The 19,364-nt window shown below is 39.3% G+C and overlaps 1 protein-coding gene across 9 annotated transcripts in view; it reads left to right on the top strand.

Annotated features, from left to right (window-relative positions):
• Positions 1-19,364, top strand: part of LOC101157308 (microtubule-actin cross-linking factor 1) — a 192,909-nt gene that overhangs the window by 37,877 nt on the left and 135,668 nt on the right. The window contains exon 1 of one of the 9 annotated variants that reach the window (XM_023959965.1): positions 9,902-10,211. The exons of the other annotated variants lie outside the window; for them this stretch is intronic. Coding sequence (XP_023815733.1) covers positions 10,157-10,211 — 55 coding nt within the window. The 5' untranslated portion in view covers positions 9,902-10,156. Of the gene's footprint in view, positions 1-9,901; positions 10,212-19,364 lie in introns of those variants that run through there. 9 annotated transcript variants of the gene reach the window in all.

The raw sequence follows: 19,364 nt of genomic DNA, 5'->3' as shown, positions 1-19,364 counted from the left end.
CTCGTCTGCAACTGTTGTCTGACACGCAGTGTGAAAGCAGATCCAGGGTTGTGGTGAAGTTTGATATGAGTGATGAAGATGATGGAGAGGAGGGAACGTACTGTGTTTTCCCAGTTGTTGGAGTCTTGTGTTGCACACCTGTCTGTTGGCACACTTAGCTGGGAGTTTCCCCAGACTCCTGGTGGATGAACGTTTACTTATCCCCAAACCTTCTGTCACTGCTCGGAAACTCATTTCAGTCTCTTTATTTGGACATTTGCACTAAAAGATGAGCCTCATTTTGTTGGAATCAGGAAGTGGGCGACACGAGGCCCCTTTTAGCGACCTAACCCCTGATGACCTCTGGAGTTTCTCTGGCGTTGCACAAACAGCTGTTTGTGGTTGCAGGGTGTGTCTGGGGTTTGCCGGCTGCATTCTGATCGCTGTTTGCAGCTGACTGCTGTCAGTGCAGGGCGTGGATGTCCTCTGATACTCCAGTGATGAAAATGATATGCTGACACACCTCTTATACATCGATGTTTTTTTATTTTTTAAATTTTATTTTTTTAACTTAATTTTTTATTAAATAAAATAGTTAAACAAACACGAGAAACCGAAAGTGATAAATTGCTCAAAAAAGGAGTGGGTAGAAGAATCTTATCAATTCCTCCCTCAATCTGATTATATTTAATGGATACAATTTTACACATTAAACATGATTATTTACATAAATAAAAAATAATAAAAAAAAAAAAACGGAATCAAAACAACTTCACAACTATTGATCTGTCAGTACATTGTCCCCATTTCACTTCCCATTTTCTAATTTATATAATTCCAACATGTTCACTTTGTATTTTTTGTAAATGTGTAACATTCTTAGTCATTTTTGAGACTTTTCTTAATGTTATTCCACAACCTCCCCACAGACAGAAATGCACATACTTTTTGGTGTTTCTCTCCCAAAAGGTTGTTTGATGACATTTTTCTTTCTTAGTCAATATTTTCATTTTTTCCTGCAAAGGTTTTTTCTTAATATGTTTTGTGAAAGTAGTTTTGATAGCTTTTTAAATGATTTACATTGTAATATATTTTATTATATTGATAATATTAATTTGTTTTATTTAATAAAATTCTGGTGTGTTCATAATATCTCACCTTCATTAAAAGAACAGTTATTTTTTAACTGGCCCAAATAGTCCCTGGATTTTACAGTCGTTTTAAAAACGTTATTGGTTTGAATTTTTATTTTCCACAAGTTTAAAGAAATGAAAGATGGGTTTTAAATTTTTTACATAAGAATTTTATTGTTTTAATTCACTATCAACAAGCTTCAAGAATACAATTGTATCCAGTTCGAGGCTGAGCTTAGAATATTTATCGAAAAATCAGTTTTTAAGGGACTTTTTGAAAATCTAAAGCTAAAGTCACAGAATGCATTCCTCAGAAAAACTGTAGAGAATATGAAACTTCAGATTCTCTGATTCTATCCTTTGGAATCTCAGGATTTGCTCAGTTTTTTGCTGGTACAAAGAAAAAAAATATTCCTGTGTAACCAGATGAGGGCCTCTGCTCTGTAGTAAGACCTTGCATAGTCGGTCTGCTTAATACTTAAAAAAAAAGAAATGTTTGTAGTTAATATATGAGTAATTGCTACTCATTGTTGAGGTTTCATTGAGGTGCAGGAGTGATGGTTTAAGTCGTATTTGAGTGTTTTTTTTGTTTTTTGTGTTGTGACGGAAGATTTGTAAAAAAGGTACCGTTACTTCTCAGAGAGTCGGATTTTACTCTCTTGTTTTTTAAGCAAAATGAAGACATGGCAAAGGTAACATTTTTTTCTTAAATAATTCCCCCATAATTTGTAAAATCTTTTTTTTTTCTCTACATTTCCTCAAATTGTTCAGCTTTTATGACGTTTGTCCAAAAAGCAGACATTTCCATTTCTTTCTGCTGAGAAGCATGGATTGTGAAGCTGCAGCATCAACTGATGAACTGCAGTGGTTTCTCAGAAATTATGTGATGTCAAAGCTCTGCAGACATCCATGACTTTACATTGAGTGGATGTGAGTGGTTTTTTCTTCAGCTTGAGGCGTCCGGTCATGGCTTGATGTGAAAAGAATGACATTTTGCGGCAAAGTTATTGTATATTCCACTGAGGGCGTGACGAAGCACCTTCTGCCAAATATGCATCCACGTTTCTGTCTGTCTTTTAACTTCACCCACTCGAGCAGCATTCGTCACCAGCAGAGAATTCCCTGTTCTAAAAAAGTGCAGGGCGATGGTGGCGATGCTGGCTCGGCGTTGGCCCTCTGTGAAGGGTCCGATTTCCACAGCGGCCACTGAGTGAGAGGATGGACAGCTGTAGTTCCTGTCTGACTTCAAGATAAAATAACAGCTGCTGTCAGGACCTCTCACAGCTCACACACACGTCTTTCTCCTGCTTTACCTCCCACCTCTAGTTCCTCACTGCTCCTGAATCTTCTATGTCCTTCTGTCCCGCTGCTCGCGTTCAATAGAAATGAACTATTCTGTCTGTTCTCTTTAAGGCTGAAACATCATTGCAGATAAAACGTTGTGGACAGAGCATCAGGATCATCTTTAGTTTTTAAAGACCCACTCAGAATTTTTTTTGTTTTTTAACATGTTCTTGTGGTATTTACGGACATATTAAAAAAAGATTGAGCTCAAAATAGTTTTTGAGTTTTTTTTTAAAATAAAATTGTTACAAATCGGGAGCAGACAAAAAATGCCTTTGGAAAAAGCTTGTAGGTTTGACGTAGACGCTTTTACAGCCAGCCAGAAGCTTCCAGCTGACAGCTAGATCCATGCACGTCTTTGTTCTCCTCAATCTAGCTGGAATCTGGGTCACAATTGTACGAATGAATAGCTCCAATATCACTTACCATTTTTGCTTGGGGGTGTGAGGGGCTGTAAGCTAGCAGGAAAGCGTGTGAACAGAGAGCTTTCAGTAACAGGGAGGGGAAAGGGGGGTGGGGTTGCTCCGCACCAACAGTCTCTCCCACAATTTAGAGGGGGATGTCCGGAGAACTACTGTGGCTGTTCAGAAACTATGTCCTAGAAAATGATATATTTTTTTTTATTTTGGCTAAAAACGGCATAATCATAATTATAAGACCACTGGGAACACTTCAAATAAAACAAAAGATGAGCAGAGTGTGACTTTAAGTTCACTCAAATCTCTGACTATCTGCTCCTGTCAGGGTCCTGTCTTGCGTAGATGTTGAATCTGATCTCTGGTTGATTTTGGTCAGAGCGCTGTCTGACGATGACTGGATGTGTCATTTCTCTGAGCCGCCACCTGCAGTTGTTTGTTCCGTTCTGAAACGCTGACCTTGATAACTGGCAGTGGGCTCCCGCCGTGGGTTCTGTCATGTCCGCTTTATCTGGATCACGTCTGGTCAGAGTCTTTGAGAAGCCCGTCTGTAATTATTTTCCATTGTCCTTCTGTTTTTCTCTCCCTGTTTACGACTGCATTACATTCCACCTTTTCCTCCCAATCATTCATTCCCGACCTCTGCCTCCCGCTCTGCATTAGAAACTCACTATAGCCCGCCGCCCGCTTCCTCTCTGCAGCTTTGCTTTGATAGTCATGTGTGTTTGCTGTTATTTTATTTTAGGGTACAACTACCTCCATACGTGATAAAATAAAGTGAAAAATTGCATAGCTGTTCAAACCTTCTTATCTGTTGACACATTGCTGCTCAAGGTACAAGGCACAGTTTGCTCTGACTGTGCAACACGTTCAAAGTATCTTCTGAAGAAAGAGCAAATTTGTGTGAATTTACAAATGTGAAATGAGACGAAACTGTTAATGTGAGGGTTTGATTGAGAGTCCTGTGTAATGACAGGCAGTCCTCTCCACAGCCGCTCCAGTAAAGCTGAGCAAACTTGCTGAAGCTTGTTTTAGCAGGTGATGGATCATTTAACGTCAGCCCCTCCCAGTGTGTGTTTCCTCATGATGGTACTTTGGAGTCTGCACACCCGAACTCCTCTTTACTTCTTCCCTCTGCTATTAGGAGCCAGACATTTCCAGAAGCAGAGAAGCTTCTTTGAACATCGTTCTTCATGGAGGAATTTTTCTCCTCAATTGAAGTCCTGTTTGTTTTCGGTGCCAGCTTATCATCTCTTTGCTCTGCTTCACCTGGACTATTCCTTTCTGTGACCCAGTCTCAGTTTAGACACGTCTGTTTATTTAAAAAAACAAAAAAAAACAGCTTTTTATGCCTTTTTCTTCCTTCCACTCCTCTTACTGACTGTAGAACATCCTGAACACCATGCATTTGTAAAAGACATTCACAATGAAGGAGAATGAAAGTATTCATTGGAAGGACAAAGAGTAAAGAAAAGAACCTTTCCCCTCCAGTCTGCATTACCTTAGAATTTGTTTTCCCCCCGTTAATAATTCTCTTTATTTTGAATTCCTTTAACAAAACCTTAATTCATTTCTAAATGTTCCTTTTTAAAACTTTCTCCACATTGCATATTTGCATTTTAAACTAACAAAGTCAATTCAAGGGTTGGTTTCCCAATAAAAAATATTTTAATATGATTTACATAATTACACTAGTAGTAGACCAACATTTTTTACATAGAAAAGTAAATATTTGCTGTTTTGTTTTTTTCCATATTAATTACATTTTTTTAAATTGAGTACAGAGAGAAACCCTCCAGTAGGAATAAACTTTATTGAGATGTGAAAATGTCTCCCAAACATGAACACTCTTTGATCTTGTGGCTTTGAATCAGCATCATTGACCAGATTTTCCACGTTTAGGCTCATAGTGTTTTCCTCTTGTGAGTGATGCTGTTGAATTTAAAATAAGTCTCTTTGTGTGAGGCCACTATAATGAGGAGGATGCTAATAAACTCTGCAGTTGTTGTCCTTATTATATTTCTATATCAACAGATGCTGACACGGATGGATTATCAGCGTAGATCTTCAATAATAAAACAAAAAATGCTTTAACTTGCCATGTCGAAAAGATTCAGCTCATCGATCTTTTACTGCTTACATCATAGCTGTGGTTTCAAATGCCTTTTATGACAGCTTTCATTTTTTTCTACTTTTAAACGGTGAATTCATTGAGCGAGCACTGATGTTGGATTTTTTCATCTTTTCTTGCTGGTCAGTATGCTCATATAAAAAAAGGGGCTTTTTCTTCTGGGCAGCTTTTGCTGACCTACATGCATCTGCACTAGGGATTGGCTGATATCATTTTTTTCTGTCCGATATCAATAACTGATATTTCCCCTGCAGCCTCGGCCGATAGCCAATATTTGCTGATACCAATACTTAAGTGTTGACAGTAACACAAAGTTTAGATTTCCTTTTTGTGTCTTCATTAGAAATGCACAACTTTTCTTTCACTGGACAATCGCATTTTACTTGACCTTTTTAACATACAGCAAAGGAACTCATAGGAAAAAATATCACTTTATATAAATAAATCTGAAAGCATTCAGACCATTTATTGAATATTAGACATACCTGTAAACCAGAAGCTCCACATTGTCAGGGATCTCTTAGGAACAACATGCATCACTATCAAACATAACACTTACCTGTAAACAGTCAATTACTGACTGTGACTGTAAAGCTTCCCTATCTATCAGGAACAAATATACATTTAAAAAATAAAGTGTTTCTGAAAAAAGTCAGAAGATTATCAGTAGATTTTTTTAATATCGGAAGGATACAGATAAACTCAAATTATGTCCGATACCAATACTGACACCGACATATCGCCCATCCCTATTCTGCACAGATTCATCCCCACCTCCTTATCATCAGCTTTTGACAGGAAGAGACTTAAAATAAAAAATGCAGATTATTTGTTTCTGTAACAAATAACCTCTTTACTAGTTTGTTGTTTGGTTCTTGTACCGTCCCCCTACAGTAAAAGGAAAAAGGTAAAAAGGTACATTTTATGACATTGCTGCTGAAATCAATCCAGATTTATAAAAAAAAGACTTGAATTCAGCTTTTAGTGCTTTCTCTGTCTAATAAATTGCCATGGAAAGCTAAGCATTCTCAAGTACTAGTTACTACATGATCACATTAGAAATTGACAAGTTCTTTTAGATTTATCTGTGTGATGTTTTTAGGCAATTTATTCTCAAAAAGAAAAACCTTTCTCTTGTTTTAATTCGAGCCACATACATGACGCATCTACAGAAAGTGGTGGATTGTCTGTTTCTCAGCAGCTTTAACCGTTTATCAGGGAATCATAAATGTGCCCGCTTTGGCACCATTTTTTATCTCCAAAGTGAATGTTTTGTCTGGATCTGCCTCTGCTGAGCTGCACCTTTAATAAGAAAGCACACCTGTTCCAAAAAATCTATATCAGGTAAATCTAAAACAAACAAAAAAAACAGCAAGACACTACCTCCCATGGACCGGATTTCAATGCCTTCTGCTTAGATGGAGGATTCATATGTAAAAAGCTGAGTAACTTTCATAGCTGAACTCAATTTTGGGCAACATGATCTCTCACAATCTCAGTGAAAACAGGCAGGAGGAGGAGCTGGCCGGTGGAGTGTAATTCTCAGAAACGTGACAGATTCTTCCATGAATTTGTCTTAAATATCAAGTTTCTTGTTGTGTGCTGAAGCTGAGGCTCGTGTTACTTTGATAAGATCCTGTTTCTAACTGTGCTTGTCTGTTTTCTCTTCCATGTTGCTGCTGCCGTTCCTCCTGCTGTTCCTCAACAAAGGTAAACGCCTCCGTTCCTCCCTCCTTCTGTGGTTTGCTGATTACCTGTCCTCATCTTACCATGCTCTCCTCTCTCTTTGTGGCTTCAATGTTGATGGAGCTTTCTTGTCATGCAAGACACTTGAGTCAGAGAAGCAGCTGTTTTCCTTCGCACCGCGAGAGGCTTAAGTCTTCAAGTCCTTCTCAGTCCTGTTCGCCGTCCCCTCAGTTAAACATTTCCCTTCACATTCGCAGTTTGTTTGGGTTTAGCGTCCGGAAAGTTAACTGTTAACACCTCTGGCTCTGTCTCCAGGCTTCTGCCCTTTTAATCCCCAGGATCAGGTGAAATGGGTGGAAAACAAACTGCTTGATGCTGTGATGTTGCTATGGATACAGGTCACCTCCTCCTCCTTCTTTGGCTCTGTGTGGGAAAGGCTTGTGTGCACAGACCTGGCTGCCTTTAAGGAGGAGGGCTGCTGTTGACAGGGTCAAGTGAAAGAGGAGACTCAGGGAAGCATTCAAGGTCGCTGAGGAGTTTTTCAGATCAAACTGTTGAGTTTAGGACTTGGAGTTCTGCAGCAGCTAATCTCATCCTGTTTTTAGTTTTGCAGATGCACGTGAAGTAGCACAGCTGATATTATGTCTATGAAGACTCTCACTCAGCTATTTCAGAACTGACAAAGCCTTTTGGACAAGAGGTGAAACGTCTTCAAATTTAAAAACCAAGTCCAGATGACAACCTTTAAACCTACTAGTATGACCTCCTGTTCTCTGGAGGTTCAGGCTGTTTCCTGAAGTCATCTCAAATTCTTCACGCTATAGTCTGTCCTGCTGACCAGAATGCAGTCTGCCTTACAGAAATCAGCAGCCAGTGGTGTTGGATGTATATGATTGATTGTTTACTGTTATTGTAAATGCATGTCACCACAAATCAAAAAGTGTAATCAAAATAACTAATGAAGCGGCTGTTTTTTTAAATGTTGGGGTAACTTTTAAGGGCTTTTGTACAAGGAATAAGTAAAAGGTAATAACAAAAAACATAAACTGCCTCTCAGCTTTTTTTCCTGACAGTCAGATATTTCATAAATCTGCAGTAAGAAAGCTGATTTTTTATTCTTTTTTTTGGGTTCTGTATTGTCCTGTTTCTCCATTGAAATTTGTCAAACCGTATCCTCAGTACAGAGGATTTAAGCAAAAACTCTTTACAGGCAATAAATGAAACAGCCTTTATGGAACAAACTGGGCAATACAAATCTCAAATTATTTTGAACAATTTGGTTTATATCCATTTCTTCAGACATTTCATATTCAGGTGAAGTGATTCTCTAACCTGCAGATGTTGACTTTGGTTCCTCTACCTTTTCTCCAGTCCCTCCTTCTCTGAACTGACTCACTTGTCCTTCTCCATCATTAGTCTCTCCGTCGGTGCTTTTAGGAGGAGAGCGGCTGTAATTGCTTCTGCTTGTCTTCCACACTTTACACCTCTGAGTTGAAGGAAGCCATTAGCGGCGTGTGGAGTGGGCCTGCTGGTTGCCATGACGCTGAAGTTTCATCCTCTGACCACTTGCTTATTATACCGGTTTGTCTTTGCTCCATGGAACAGAGCAGGTGAATATCGAGCGTGTGCCGATCAGCCTCTCCTCACCTATCATAAAGGAAAGGGTGGAAGTGATAAAACTAAAGATGCGCCTCAGCGGAAGCGCAGTTCAAACAGTACTGATGGATTCTGGCTGATAATTGCTTTTTGGGCCATCCCTATGCTTCTGTGCAGAAGTGGAGAGCTTGTACGGAGAACTTGTTTATTACGCCAACACCTTACTTTCTTTTCTGTCCTAATTCAAGCAAACCTCACAGTTTTTTTGACGAAGTAACATGTGGGCTGCCTTGGACTTTTGGATTTTACACACAAAGTAGTTCTGGATCTAAAAGGAAACTATGAAAGAAAATGACAAGAGACGGAAACACTTAAACGCTGTGACTATAAATGAGAACTGGACTAAATGAGCGGGACGTCACCCTTACTTCCAACCAAATGAAGTCAATTCACTCGCCATTTTTTTGCGATACGCACGCTGCCATGTTGGAGCCAGGTGACGCCAATAAGTCGTGAATGGTACGAATAGGTTTTGCCATCAGAAGTGAGCTTGTTGGATGGCCAAACTCCTACCACTTGAAAGCAGCATCAGGAGAATATGTCAAACACTTCAAACGTTTGATGTTGGTGCCAGTGGGCACCATATATTTCTATGGAGGCATCTAGTTTATAACTTGAATAACTTTCAATAAAGAAAAAATATAATGAAGTCAAAAATAAGATTAATATTAACATGTTAAATAAAGGTAGCAGGTTATTCTGAACATTAGAATGAGTAATAGCTGTTTATTTCTCTATAGAAATCTGTGGGATTTTGGTTTCTTGGAACCAGCAGGTTCTTCCTGTTTGGGGTCACTCAGTCCAGTCCTCCCATACAGCCAATGATCAACATTCATTTAACTGAATTAACCAATTTACTTAATGACAGAACAATTATTTTATTTTATAAAGGAGGAAAAAAAACTGAAAAATATTGAAAAGGCAAGTATATTTTAACAAAAATGTTTTTTTTCCCCCTAATTTTCTTTTGAGTTTGTTACTACAAATCACAATTTTGGTCATTAGTTGGTTATAAACCAGCTAGTGTCTCTTTTAGCTTGATCAAATAAATAAATAGTCACTAAGATGTGTCACAAATGTTGAAAAAGCAAAAAGATAAATAAAACACAAAAACCATTGGAAAAAAGTAAATGAATATGTGTGTTTTAAACTTTTTGAGTATACAAAAGTAAGTTGTCCACATTTTAAATAACACTTTGCACACATGGAGGTATAATTTCTACCAATATATTGATATCTTTAGATGGATGATTACTGTCTATTAGTAAATCCCTATTCTTTAGTTGTCATGGGTATCATGAATGAAACTACATTACACTACACTGCCTTAAAAAAAACCCCAGCTCAGCGGACGGTGACTAATAAGGACACGCCTCCTTTTTTCATCATATCCTTCACACAAATACACTCCCACATACACAGATATAGTGTGTGCTCACAATAAATGCCGCCCGAGCACATGTCTCTGACTGCATAAGTGACATCATCTGCTTGGTGGTCAAAGTCCAGTTCCTCAATCCGGCTTAGAACTACGAACACAGCGCACAGATACCCTCACCGCGACACACACCGCAGCAAAGAAAAGACCCACAGTGGAAGGAGGAAGAGATGAAGGATTATCTACGAGATTAAGGAATGGCTCTCCTTTGACAGCCTGGATATAGAGGCAATCTGATCTATTACACTCTTCCTCCTCCTCCTCAGACTTGCTACTAGTCTGTTTTAGAACCACTTTTTCTGTCTTTGGCCTCTTATATTCTTGGATTTAATAATCCCTCCTCTGCTTGTACTCCTTCCTCGTGGAGGGAGGGATGAACTCCACGGCTGCTTACAAGCAGTTCCTCCAGGACCTGGAGGAGAAAAGAGGTTGGTGTAACTTCAGGCTTTTTTTTCTTCTTTCATTGTGGATATTGATGTGAAAATGCCACTTTTGAAACTTTCCCATTTTTTTTGTTGATGATGTTGTGATTGAACATCAGTTGTGAATTTTGCTGATTGCGTGCAGAGCTGTAAATGAGACACTTGAGACCAGGCTCAGGCCATCCCTGGCATAACCAAATAGTAAAGTGGCCTGAACCCTGTAATTATTTAACATATTTTATTCATGAAACTTTCCATTTTTATTTCTTTTTGAGTTACAGCAGCTTCAATGTTGAAAAAAAAATCCTTGATAACAAACCAGGACAAAATTGACCCAAAATAACAAATCAAGTAAAATAATTTCTTGTTTTTCTGATTAACTAAGAAAGAAATCTTAGTGTTTTGCTTTGACATTTACTTTCTTGCCATATTCCCACATAATAGTCTGACAACCAAAAGAAATCTTAAATTTGAAAAAACAAAACAAAATCAATGCTGATTGTCAACTAAATTCAGTGAAGAAAGACAAAGCAATTAAAGAAAATGAAGAATGCATGAACAACCACTATTTAGATGCTCTGAAACAACATTGGATGTCATGCCTGCTTAAAAAATGTTGGAGTATTGATATTTTTCTGTTGTTTTCTCCTAAAAAAGTGGACAAAAGTACTTTTTATGGGGAAAACCAAAGCAGATCTTCTGCAGATGACTTTAATAAGATGGAACAGTAAATCACCCATACCGTAAGCAAGAGCAACATGGTTTTATTTGTTTTTTAACGTTTTATTGCAAGAAGTTGCTGTAAATAGTTATTAGTAATTGCAGTCTTTTTGACTAACAGCGAAACTGATGTCCAGTTCAAGATACAATTTGTTTTTTAATACGTAGAACTATAAAATTAGTTTTTTTGTGTGATTCATATTTGTAATAAGAAACAAATGAATGTTCCTTTTTTCTCATAAAAGCAAACAAATGTACTATATTTATATTTATTGATGTTGACTAATATTTGGCATAGTTAGTTGTTAAGTTAACCTGTGGTGTCTGCTGTCACCATGAGGCCTTCATGCGTTTCCTGAGAGCTCTAAGATGTTAATTAGCCTGAGTGGCTATACGTCATCTGTTGCTGATCGTGCACATCAGTCGTGGCGTCAAGATGCCTCCCATGTGTCTTCTGTGACACTCGATCCTGGCGAGCAGGAGTGCACGGAGGAGCAGGATGGTTTCCAGTGTCAGAAAGGCTCCAATGCTCGGCCTCTGCAGCTGTCTTCACAACAGTTGTGTGGAGGCGCTTGCCGTCTCTGACAGGAGTCAGATTCCTGATGAAATATTGAATACCATGACGCTCTAGATGTGAGTTTTGTTATCCTTCCTCCAAACACATCTTCTGTTTATACTCTACGTCGTTTTAGGTGGTGTGCAGAATCTTTAAGGCTTTAAGTAGACTCTAATGTTGTGGTTGTTTTTATGAGATCCAGATGCTCTTTGGGCCATTCTTCAGTCTGTCTGACTTGCTTCGTGTTCAGACGAGCTTCTTTACATTCCACAAAGGCTCTGAACATTTTCAAAAACACCTGTTTCCAAAAAAAAAGAAACCCTTCACCTTCTGCTCCACAGCCCAATCCCAGTAACTGCTGTTTGCCACAGAACATCCACCCTTTATAGTGCATCACTAAAAAACCTCTTTGCATTTTTCCTCATGCTAATTCTGCCTACTTATCTGAAAACAGAACCCTCTTTCTTTTGTCAAGAGAGTTGAGCACAGCGGGCCACACCTGCCGTAATGCAGTAACCCTCCAGAGCAGCTGCTGTCCGAGGCCGGCCTGCAGAGCATGGCATTACCGTCACCTCTCGTCTCCTCTTACCCCTAACTTACAGTTTAGGGTTAAACTCCTGAACTGCTTTTAGTCAGTGGAGATATGCTGTGACGCTAGAGGTGATTCAACGATTCAGCTCAACCCTGTTTGATAGAAACTCTATTTATGTTTGTTCTGTAAGTCTTATGAAGGATTCTTGTTGCTCTTTGCTCGTCCTTTTGTTTGAGAACAGGTGGGGGCTTCAACCCCTCAGCCATCTGTAGCCGCTCTCATCTCCATGACCTGAGCAAGGGGATCAGGGGAAAGGTTACTGTTTTCAAAGGAAAAGATGAGAGTACTTTTGTTTTAGCAGTACTTTTCCACAGCACCAGAGTCCCTCTAAAACAAATGTTTCTGCACTTTAGTTTTTGGTATTCTTAGGCAGTCTTCTCTTCCTGCTCGATAATATGAAAGCTGAGTGAGTTCATGTGGGATAACCTAACCTGAGCTCAGTGTTCTGTGTACTTTTGTGTTTCTGTGTCAGATCCTCTGTGTGTTCATGGTCGCAGTACAAACTTCATGCAGGGTTGTTTTTTGGTTCATGACCTGATGGAAAAAACCCTCACTGTGGATTTCTGCTTCATCTCATCCATAACCTTTAAACAAACCGTTAAACGTTAACCGTTAAACAAAACCTAAATATTTCACCAGTTTGTCAGATCGCAAAAACCAGACGTAAAGTTTTGTGATTTTGTAAGATGGATAAAAAGAAGGCAGTTTAAATTCCCACTGCGATCATCTTTTAATCTATTATAAAAGCATCCCTAGTGGTCTTTTATTTATGATTATGTCATTTTCAGCCAAAAACCCTGTGTCGTTTTCAAGGACGTAGTTTCTGCAGAGCCGCAGTAGTTCCTCACAAATGGTTCATTTTCCATCATACACCTGTTTACATGCTACCCTGCTATCTTACAGACCCTCACAGCCCCAAACTAGCATTACCAGTGCAACAACAATGGGAAGCAATATTGGAGCTATCCAGCCGTATAGTTTTGAGCCAGACGCCAACTCAGACGAGGAAAACAAAGACGTACATGTCTGCAAGTGGACGTGGATGCATCAGAATGGAGCAGAGCAGGGACTATGGAGCCTGCTGGTTGTAGCTTCTGCATCACACTTACAAGCTTTTTCTAACGACATGTTTTTTTCCTGCTCCTGATTCAAAAAAATTTGAATAAAGAAATACTCAGAAAAGCAATTTTAAGCTTAATTTTTAAATATCTGTCCTCCATCATGAACAAATGCCACAATAACATGTTAAAAACTCCAGAAACTTGGTTTTCATCGAGTGCGTCCTTAAAGCCTTTATGATTGGATTTGAAATCATCTCACTATATGGAATATTGGTTTGGGACAGTGGTAGTCGTTCCATCTGTGATGGGGTGGGTGTAGTGAAAATGAGTAAATGAATGGGTTTCTCATAAAGTGTAGTAGTAAAATGTATGTTTTTAGCGCTCTTCAGACGTTGTGGTAGGCCTTTCTGTACTACCTTCAGAGGTATTTACAAAAAACTTGACTTTTTCAACCACTGTAAAGATATGAATTCAAGTTAAAAAACATAGAAGTTTCAAGTCTATGATCTTGGTTCTTAACTCTTAAAATGGCAAATTCCTGTCTTCTGAAGTTGAGTTGGTAGATATTTGTAATCAAGTGTGTGACAGTGAATCACATAGAGTTGGTGTATTTTCTGCTCTGTCATCTGCTGCTTTTAGCTGCTATCACGAAAGCTAATCTTGACTCGTTCTTCCTGTCCATTATTTTAATCATAGACATGAAGTCAAGAATACCTCTTAAGGATTGTTCTGTTTTTTCCCCTCAACATTCAGAGGAACCCGGTGTTTCTTTTTCCTGTGTCTGTATTGACCTTTGTCAATTTTGACCTCTTTTCAAGTTAAGTTGCCAAAAATTGGCACTCAAAAAACATAACTTTGTAGAGTTTAGATTGTGCTCAGTCATGTGCTTTGTTGGTGTTGAGGGTGTCCTGGTGTTTGCCAAGTCAAAGCTTCAGCCTTCCTCTGCCTTGCACAGAGGTCTCCTTTGTTTCTGGAGGTTCTCGACGGAAACTCTAAACACCAGAATCTCTACTAATCCTCTCACATGACAGGTTTTTGACTTTGTCGCTACCCTGACTTTAGCTGCATTGTTGTGTCTGACAGCCATGGCTGTGAAATAGCTGAACATTTTGTTTAAGGTGATAAGTGTGAGGATTAGACAAAAAGTTTTCTTCGAAAGTATTAGAATGGGTTGACACGTAAGTGTGATGACACGCTGAAGAAACCACTGTAATGGGAAGGGAGGGGACGATTTGGACATCCAGTCAGTGCAGTAATTACCTTGTTTAGAGGTTTCCACCTGCACGCGGGGTGGGACAGCTGACTGATAAAGAAATGAGCTTTATAGAGGACGAAGAAGCTTTGTCTGGACTGGTAATTTACCACAATTACCCTTGACTTTTCTTTCAGCTTTGGCAGTCCGGGCTGTTTTAACCTCAGGCTCCACACCCTTACAGTCCATTCTGCAAGTCCCAATCCACAACCAATTTTACAGAATTCACACAAATGAAGTTAAAACTTAGATTGGATGTGTTTTTCTTACCGACAGTCTTGAATTTGATGTCTTTAGTCATGTGACTTTTACCTGACCCTTCGCTTGTCCTATGAGTTTACTGGCTTACACATTAAGCATTTTTTTTATCGTTTTAAAGGTTAACTATGTTCACTTAGCCTCCATGATAGAGAGGTGGATATTCTGTATAGTTTAACATTAACATGGCAAATTTCTTGGAACTTCTTTATGTTCTAAACCTCAATCATACGTTGTCAGGAGAACTTGAACTTTTGGTGAGAGAAGCTCAGGAGGCTCCAGTGGACCTTCTTGTGCCAGACGTGATGGCTGTCTAAGACTCCCAGTCTTTTGATCAGGTTACGTAAACGTCTGGAGGCTGTTTGTTTCCACGTTAATATGAGACCGGCTTAGACTTAAAGGAGGAAGAGTGGTTGTAGTAGCCGGCGGCTAAGCTGAGAGTTGAGCTGAGAGTAGAGCTGTACTGGGTACGCAGATGGACCGCAGGAAATTTTAAGATTGTGGACAACTCGGTAAACCTGTAAGGCGAAAATGTTTATGCACATCTACGGCCATGCCGCAGGCGACCGGTTGTAATGTTCACTACTGGTAAGAGGCAGATGTGTATTTTTAATGTTTTTTCAACCCCCCAGAAACCACCACAATGTGGAGGGGGCCTATTAGTTCTGTTCAAGTGATAACTGCGTACTTCTTGAGTTTCCCTTGCGTACAGCCTGACCGTTAGAAATGAGGAAATTAGACAATAAAAGCATAATTTGTGTGGTCATCCAACATCGTACGGACAATTACACCCTGTACATGCAGCATTTGCCACAGTCAGTAAGGAGCCAGTACGTGCGCCCAACTAACAACTGAAGTGCTGCATAAAGAGCACAGTATGAATCATCACCTATACGTCACGATACACTAACCACATGGATGACAATGGTGCATCCCATTGGCTGCACGAGCCTCAAGGGAACTGGAAGACGCTGTACTCACCTTAAGTTGCAGCCCCTCCTCTCTACAACCCAGACGAGCCAAAAACCTGCAGCATCCGAAGGGGGCAATCCTTGTATTGGTGCCTGTGACTAAGGCATAAAGCTCCTCCATCACAGTGACAAACTGACTTGATGCTCATGTGAACCATAGCTGGAACTAACCCAGAGAAATGCTGACGTGTGTGAAAATAGATATGGTCTGATGAACATTCAGGCCAAAGACATAAAGTCACTAATGCACATAAACATTTTTATTTAGCTGCATCTCGACTGTGATGCTTTCGGATTCTTTTTATTTGTAAACTGTAAAAATAACATGTAGAAAATGAGGAACAGCAGAAAAAACTTGACCATTCAAAGTTTTATACAGAATGTATATTTGTGTGCTTTAGACCTGATTTAAGGAATTGGTGCTCCTTTTCAAACTAAAGTTCCTTAATTACTTTGTGAAACTTGTAATTCCTCATTAGCCCTGGGAAACTCTTTCATCCTTGTTCCCATGTGGAATTTTCTTTAAATACGCTGGCACTGTAAGCCGGAAAGCTTGATAAACACCAAACACAGAGGAAGAACACACCAACCAATACAAGCTTTATCATGTTACATTTTGAATGAATTAAACTTGATGAAACTGTTTGGAAAAAGTGGCTTACACTCAAAAAGATGTGGCTCTCCAGACTCATCTTTTGCAGATTTATTGAAAACTCTGCATCAAGACCAACACAAACCAACAAAAACAAAAAGTTAGACTTTAGGATAACGTGTAGTGAACACAAATAGATGTCATCTTGTGGATGTTGCTACACTGTCCCCCTGCTTTTTATCGTTTGTTGGCGCCACACTCAGGTACTGGGCGTCACATGTTCAGCGCGCTCTTTCTGGTCGTTTGATAAGCACTGTTTTGAGTTTATCAGCATCTGCCGGGTGGGGCTGGGCCTATCTGTGTGTAAACGGTGTAAATATTGCCACTCTCTTTTGAGCCCCTTGTGGGGCAGTGGTGCCCCCCGTTGGTGGTGATGTTTGATGACTGTACAGCATGTACATGTAGCTATTGTCACTGCTTAGTCAGCCCCTCCCTCATGTCCTGAAGGCTCTGTCCTTACAGTGTTGATGCTGAACTGCAACTATAATCACACAGGACAGCTCACACACTGTGTGCACATAATTACAGTGTGTAATGGTATGTGTGTGCATGCAACACTAATTGCATAGCGTATTTATGGAGAGGAAGAGCAAAATATAAAGATCGTCAGAGAACAAAAATTGTGTTTCAGCATAATTCAAGAACTTTTAAAAATTCTGTTAACGTTATTTATGTTGCCTGACTTAACATTCTACTTTAATCTCATGCTTTTGCCCGCTTGGCTTTGTCTTATTTTCTCCCACAGTGAGAGAGCTGAGTTGAAGAAGGAACAATGCAAAGCTGTTCTTGGCGAGTCATGGCTTAGAACTTTAAAGGTCACTGAACAAAGCAGTGTGACTTTAAAGGTCGCTGCACTTGAGCAGTTTATTTGTAAGTTCGGGGTCGTCTTAAACAGCCTGTGTTGTGAGCCAACGTCACGGTAGATGATGTTTACATATTGTCATTTAACTTTTGCCCAAAGTTGCACTGCTTGCCTCACACATGCTCTAATGAAAGCATTTAGAGGGTTAAGGATCTGGGCTTCCAGACTGAAAAAGACTCGAAATCAAACCAGCAACTTTAGGCTGCTCCACTCTCACAGCTGCTTTACACGATTCTGGACAAACGTCGGCACCCACAAATCTGACTCATCAGGTATGAAGATGTCAGCTTCAGTGGAAGAGGGTAACTTTATTACCCCTCTGACCCGTACCTAATTGAATGTTCTGGCTGCCAAATTCCCTTGAGGAATTGGTCACTGAATTCCTATTCAGATGCTTTATGCAAACTCATTCAGTCAGGAGATTGCTTAGCTATTTTATAAACAGAAACCGGTTTATTTATATCCTTTTATTTAATGACTTGTTTATCCAAAAGAATCAATTTGATTTAGGCTTAGCTTTGTGCGTTTACTGCAGACCACGCCAGCCCTGACTGAGAATGACATTAGACGCTTGAAGAGGCTGGAAAGCTGGTTTGGTGGGTTTTGTGACCAATGATGAGCCTCTTTTTGTTGCCCTTTTTTGTTTTCAAGAAAGCAATAGCTTGAATCACAGATTTAAGTGGACTTTAAGACGATTTCATCTCTGCACATACCACCAGCAGGTCTTAAACTGAGAGTAAATTCATAAATCTTGTCATAAATGTACAGTCTTTAGTTTTAAATGCCCAAATTTTTTTATCTAGCTTCAGAAGTTCTGGCAACACAAAATCTAGTGTATCCTAAAATTTACTAAAGATGCAGATTGGCTATTGGATAAGATTCTGATTTAACAATGTTTTGTCAGAGACCAACTTTGGATACTCAGACTTTGGTGGGTTCTATGCTTTTAGTTTTTATGCTTAACAGGCCTATAGCATGCAACTCTTTAGCCTTTTATAGTAAATAATATCCATGTATATGAAAATATATTACCTTTGCACACAACAATGAATTTTTGAAATTAAATATTTATTTTCCTGAGTTCTTTTCTAACCTGTAAGTAAGCCGACTAGATTTCTGAAGAACCGGCTTTCGCTGCGTGTGGGTGCCGCCTATTTCATGACGTCAAACTAGAGTCGGTCTCGGCAGCGTGTCGGCGTATCGCCCACAAAAACACACCCGTCCAAACTTTTGTAAAGATGGATGCATTTGTGCATAGAAAAGGAAAGAGTTTTAGCCAAACACTGCTAGCTTAGTGGAGAAAGTGGTTGTGTGTGTTAGCCTAGGGGCGGTGCTGGAAGCACAGACTCTTCCTGGAAGGGGCTGTTCTCACCCGTCTACCTCAGCATGTGAGAGCCCACTCATTTTTGTTCATTGGGAGGGGCTGGTGCGCAGAGCGCAGGTTTTTAGAGGAATACTCAGAAATGCGGAAACGGAACAAAATACCACTTTGGGGTTTCTTTTCATGCAAAATGGATGAAAAAATAACATTTTCCATGATGATGCTTGTATTCTCATCATGGCCTCCAGATGTTTTGTTGTGTGGCTTACTGACTGATAAAAAAAGTGTTTTTCTGCATTTCTTTATGACAAATTAGCGGAAATAAAAAAAAAACCTCTCACTTAGCTTATTTGTGAGTATTCTGAGTAAATTGGATTTTTATCTGCTAAGGGTTTGCTGCCCATGGAGCCGTAATGTGATGATAAAAGCACAGACAGACAAGTTTCCTGGGTCCTCTTTGGGAAAAAAAGGTGTGCTCAATGACCTTCCTGGTGAAGTAAAAGTTAAATCAATAAATATTGCTTCTTAGATCATCATATTCTCATTGCAGTCAGATGTTCTTTCAACCAAATGAACAATTTTTTGTTGTTTCAGCTTGTTATGTGTAGCTGCCTGAGTTTTTTCCATTATTTGTGCCATTTCTTCCAAAACATTATAGTCTATTTGATTGTTTTCTTAATTTTTATTTTACAAAGTTTAACATCAATCACCGTTTTGTCTGTGTTGGTTGCAGAGGTGACACTTTTTTCTTTGTCTTCTTTGTCCCGTGTCTTTTTATATAACCTGACTTTATTGATGCCTGAGGGCTTTGTTTTGTTTTTGAAGCTGAAAGAAACGTCAAAGTATGACAGAAGCTATAGGAAGATTATATCTGTGTGAGAGTTTTTGTAAAAAACTCAACATCTATGAAGATA

This window comes from Oryzias latipes, chromosome 11 (genome assembly GCF_002234675.1).
Source record: "Oryzias latipes chromosome 11, ASM223467v1".
Taxonomy (NCBI): Eukaryota; Metazoa; Chordata; class Actinopteri; order Beloniformes; family Adrianichthyidae; genus Oryzias; species Oryzias latipes.
Note: the sequence above shows the minus strand (reverse complement) of the source record. Positions and strands in the feature narration are given on the sequence as shown.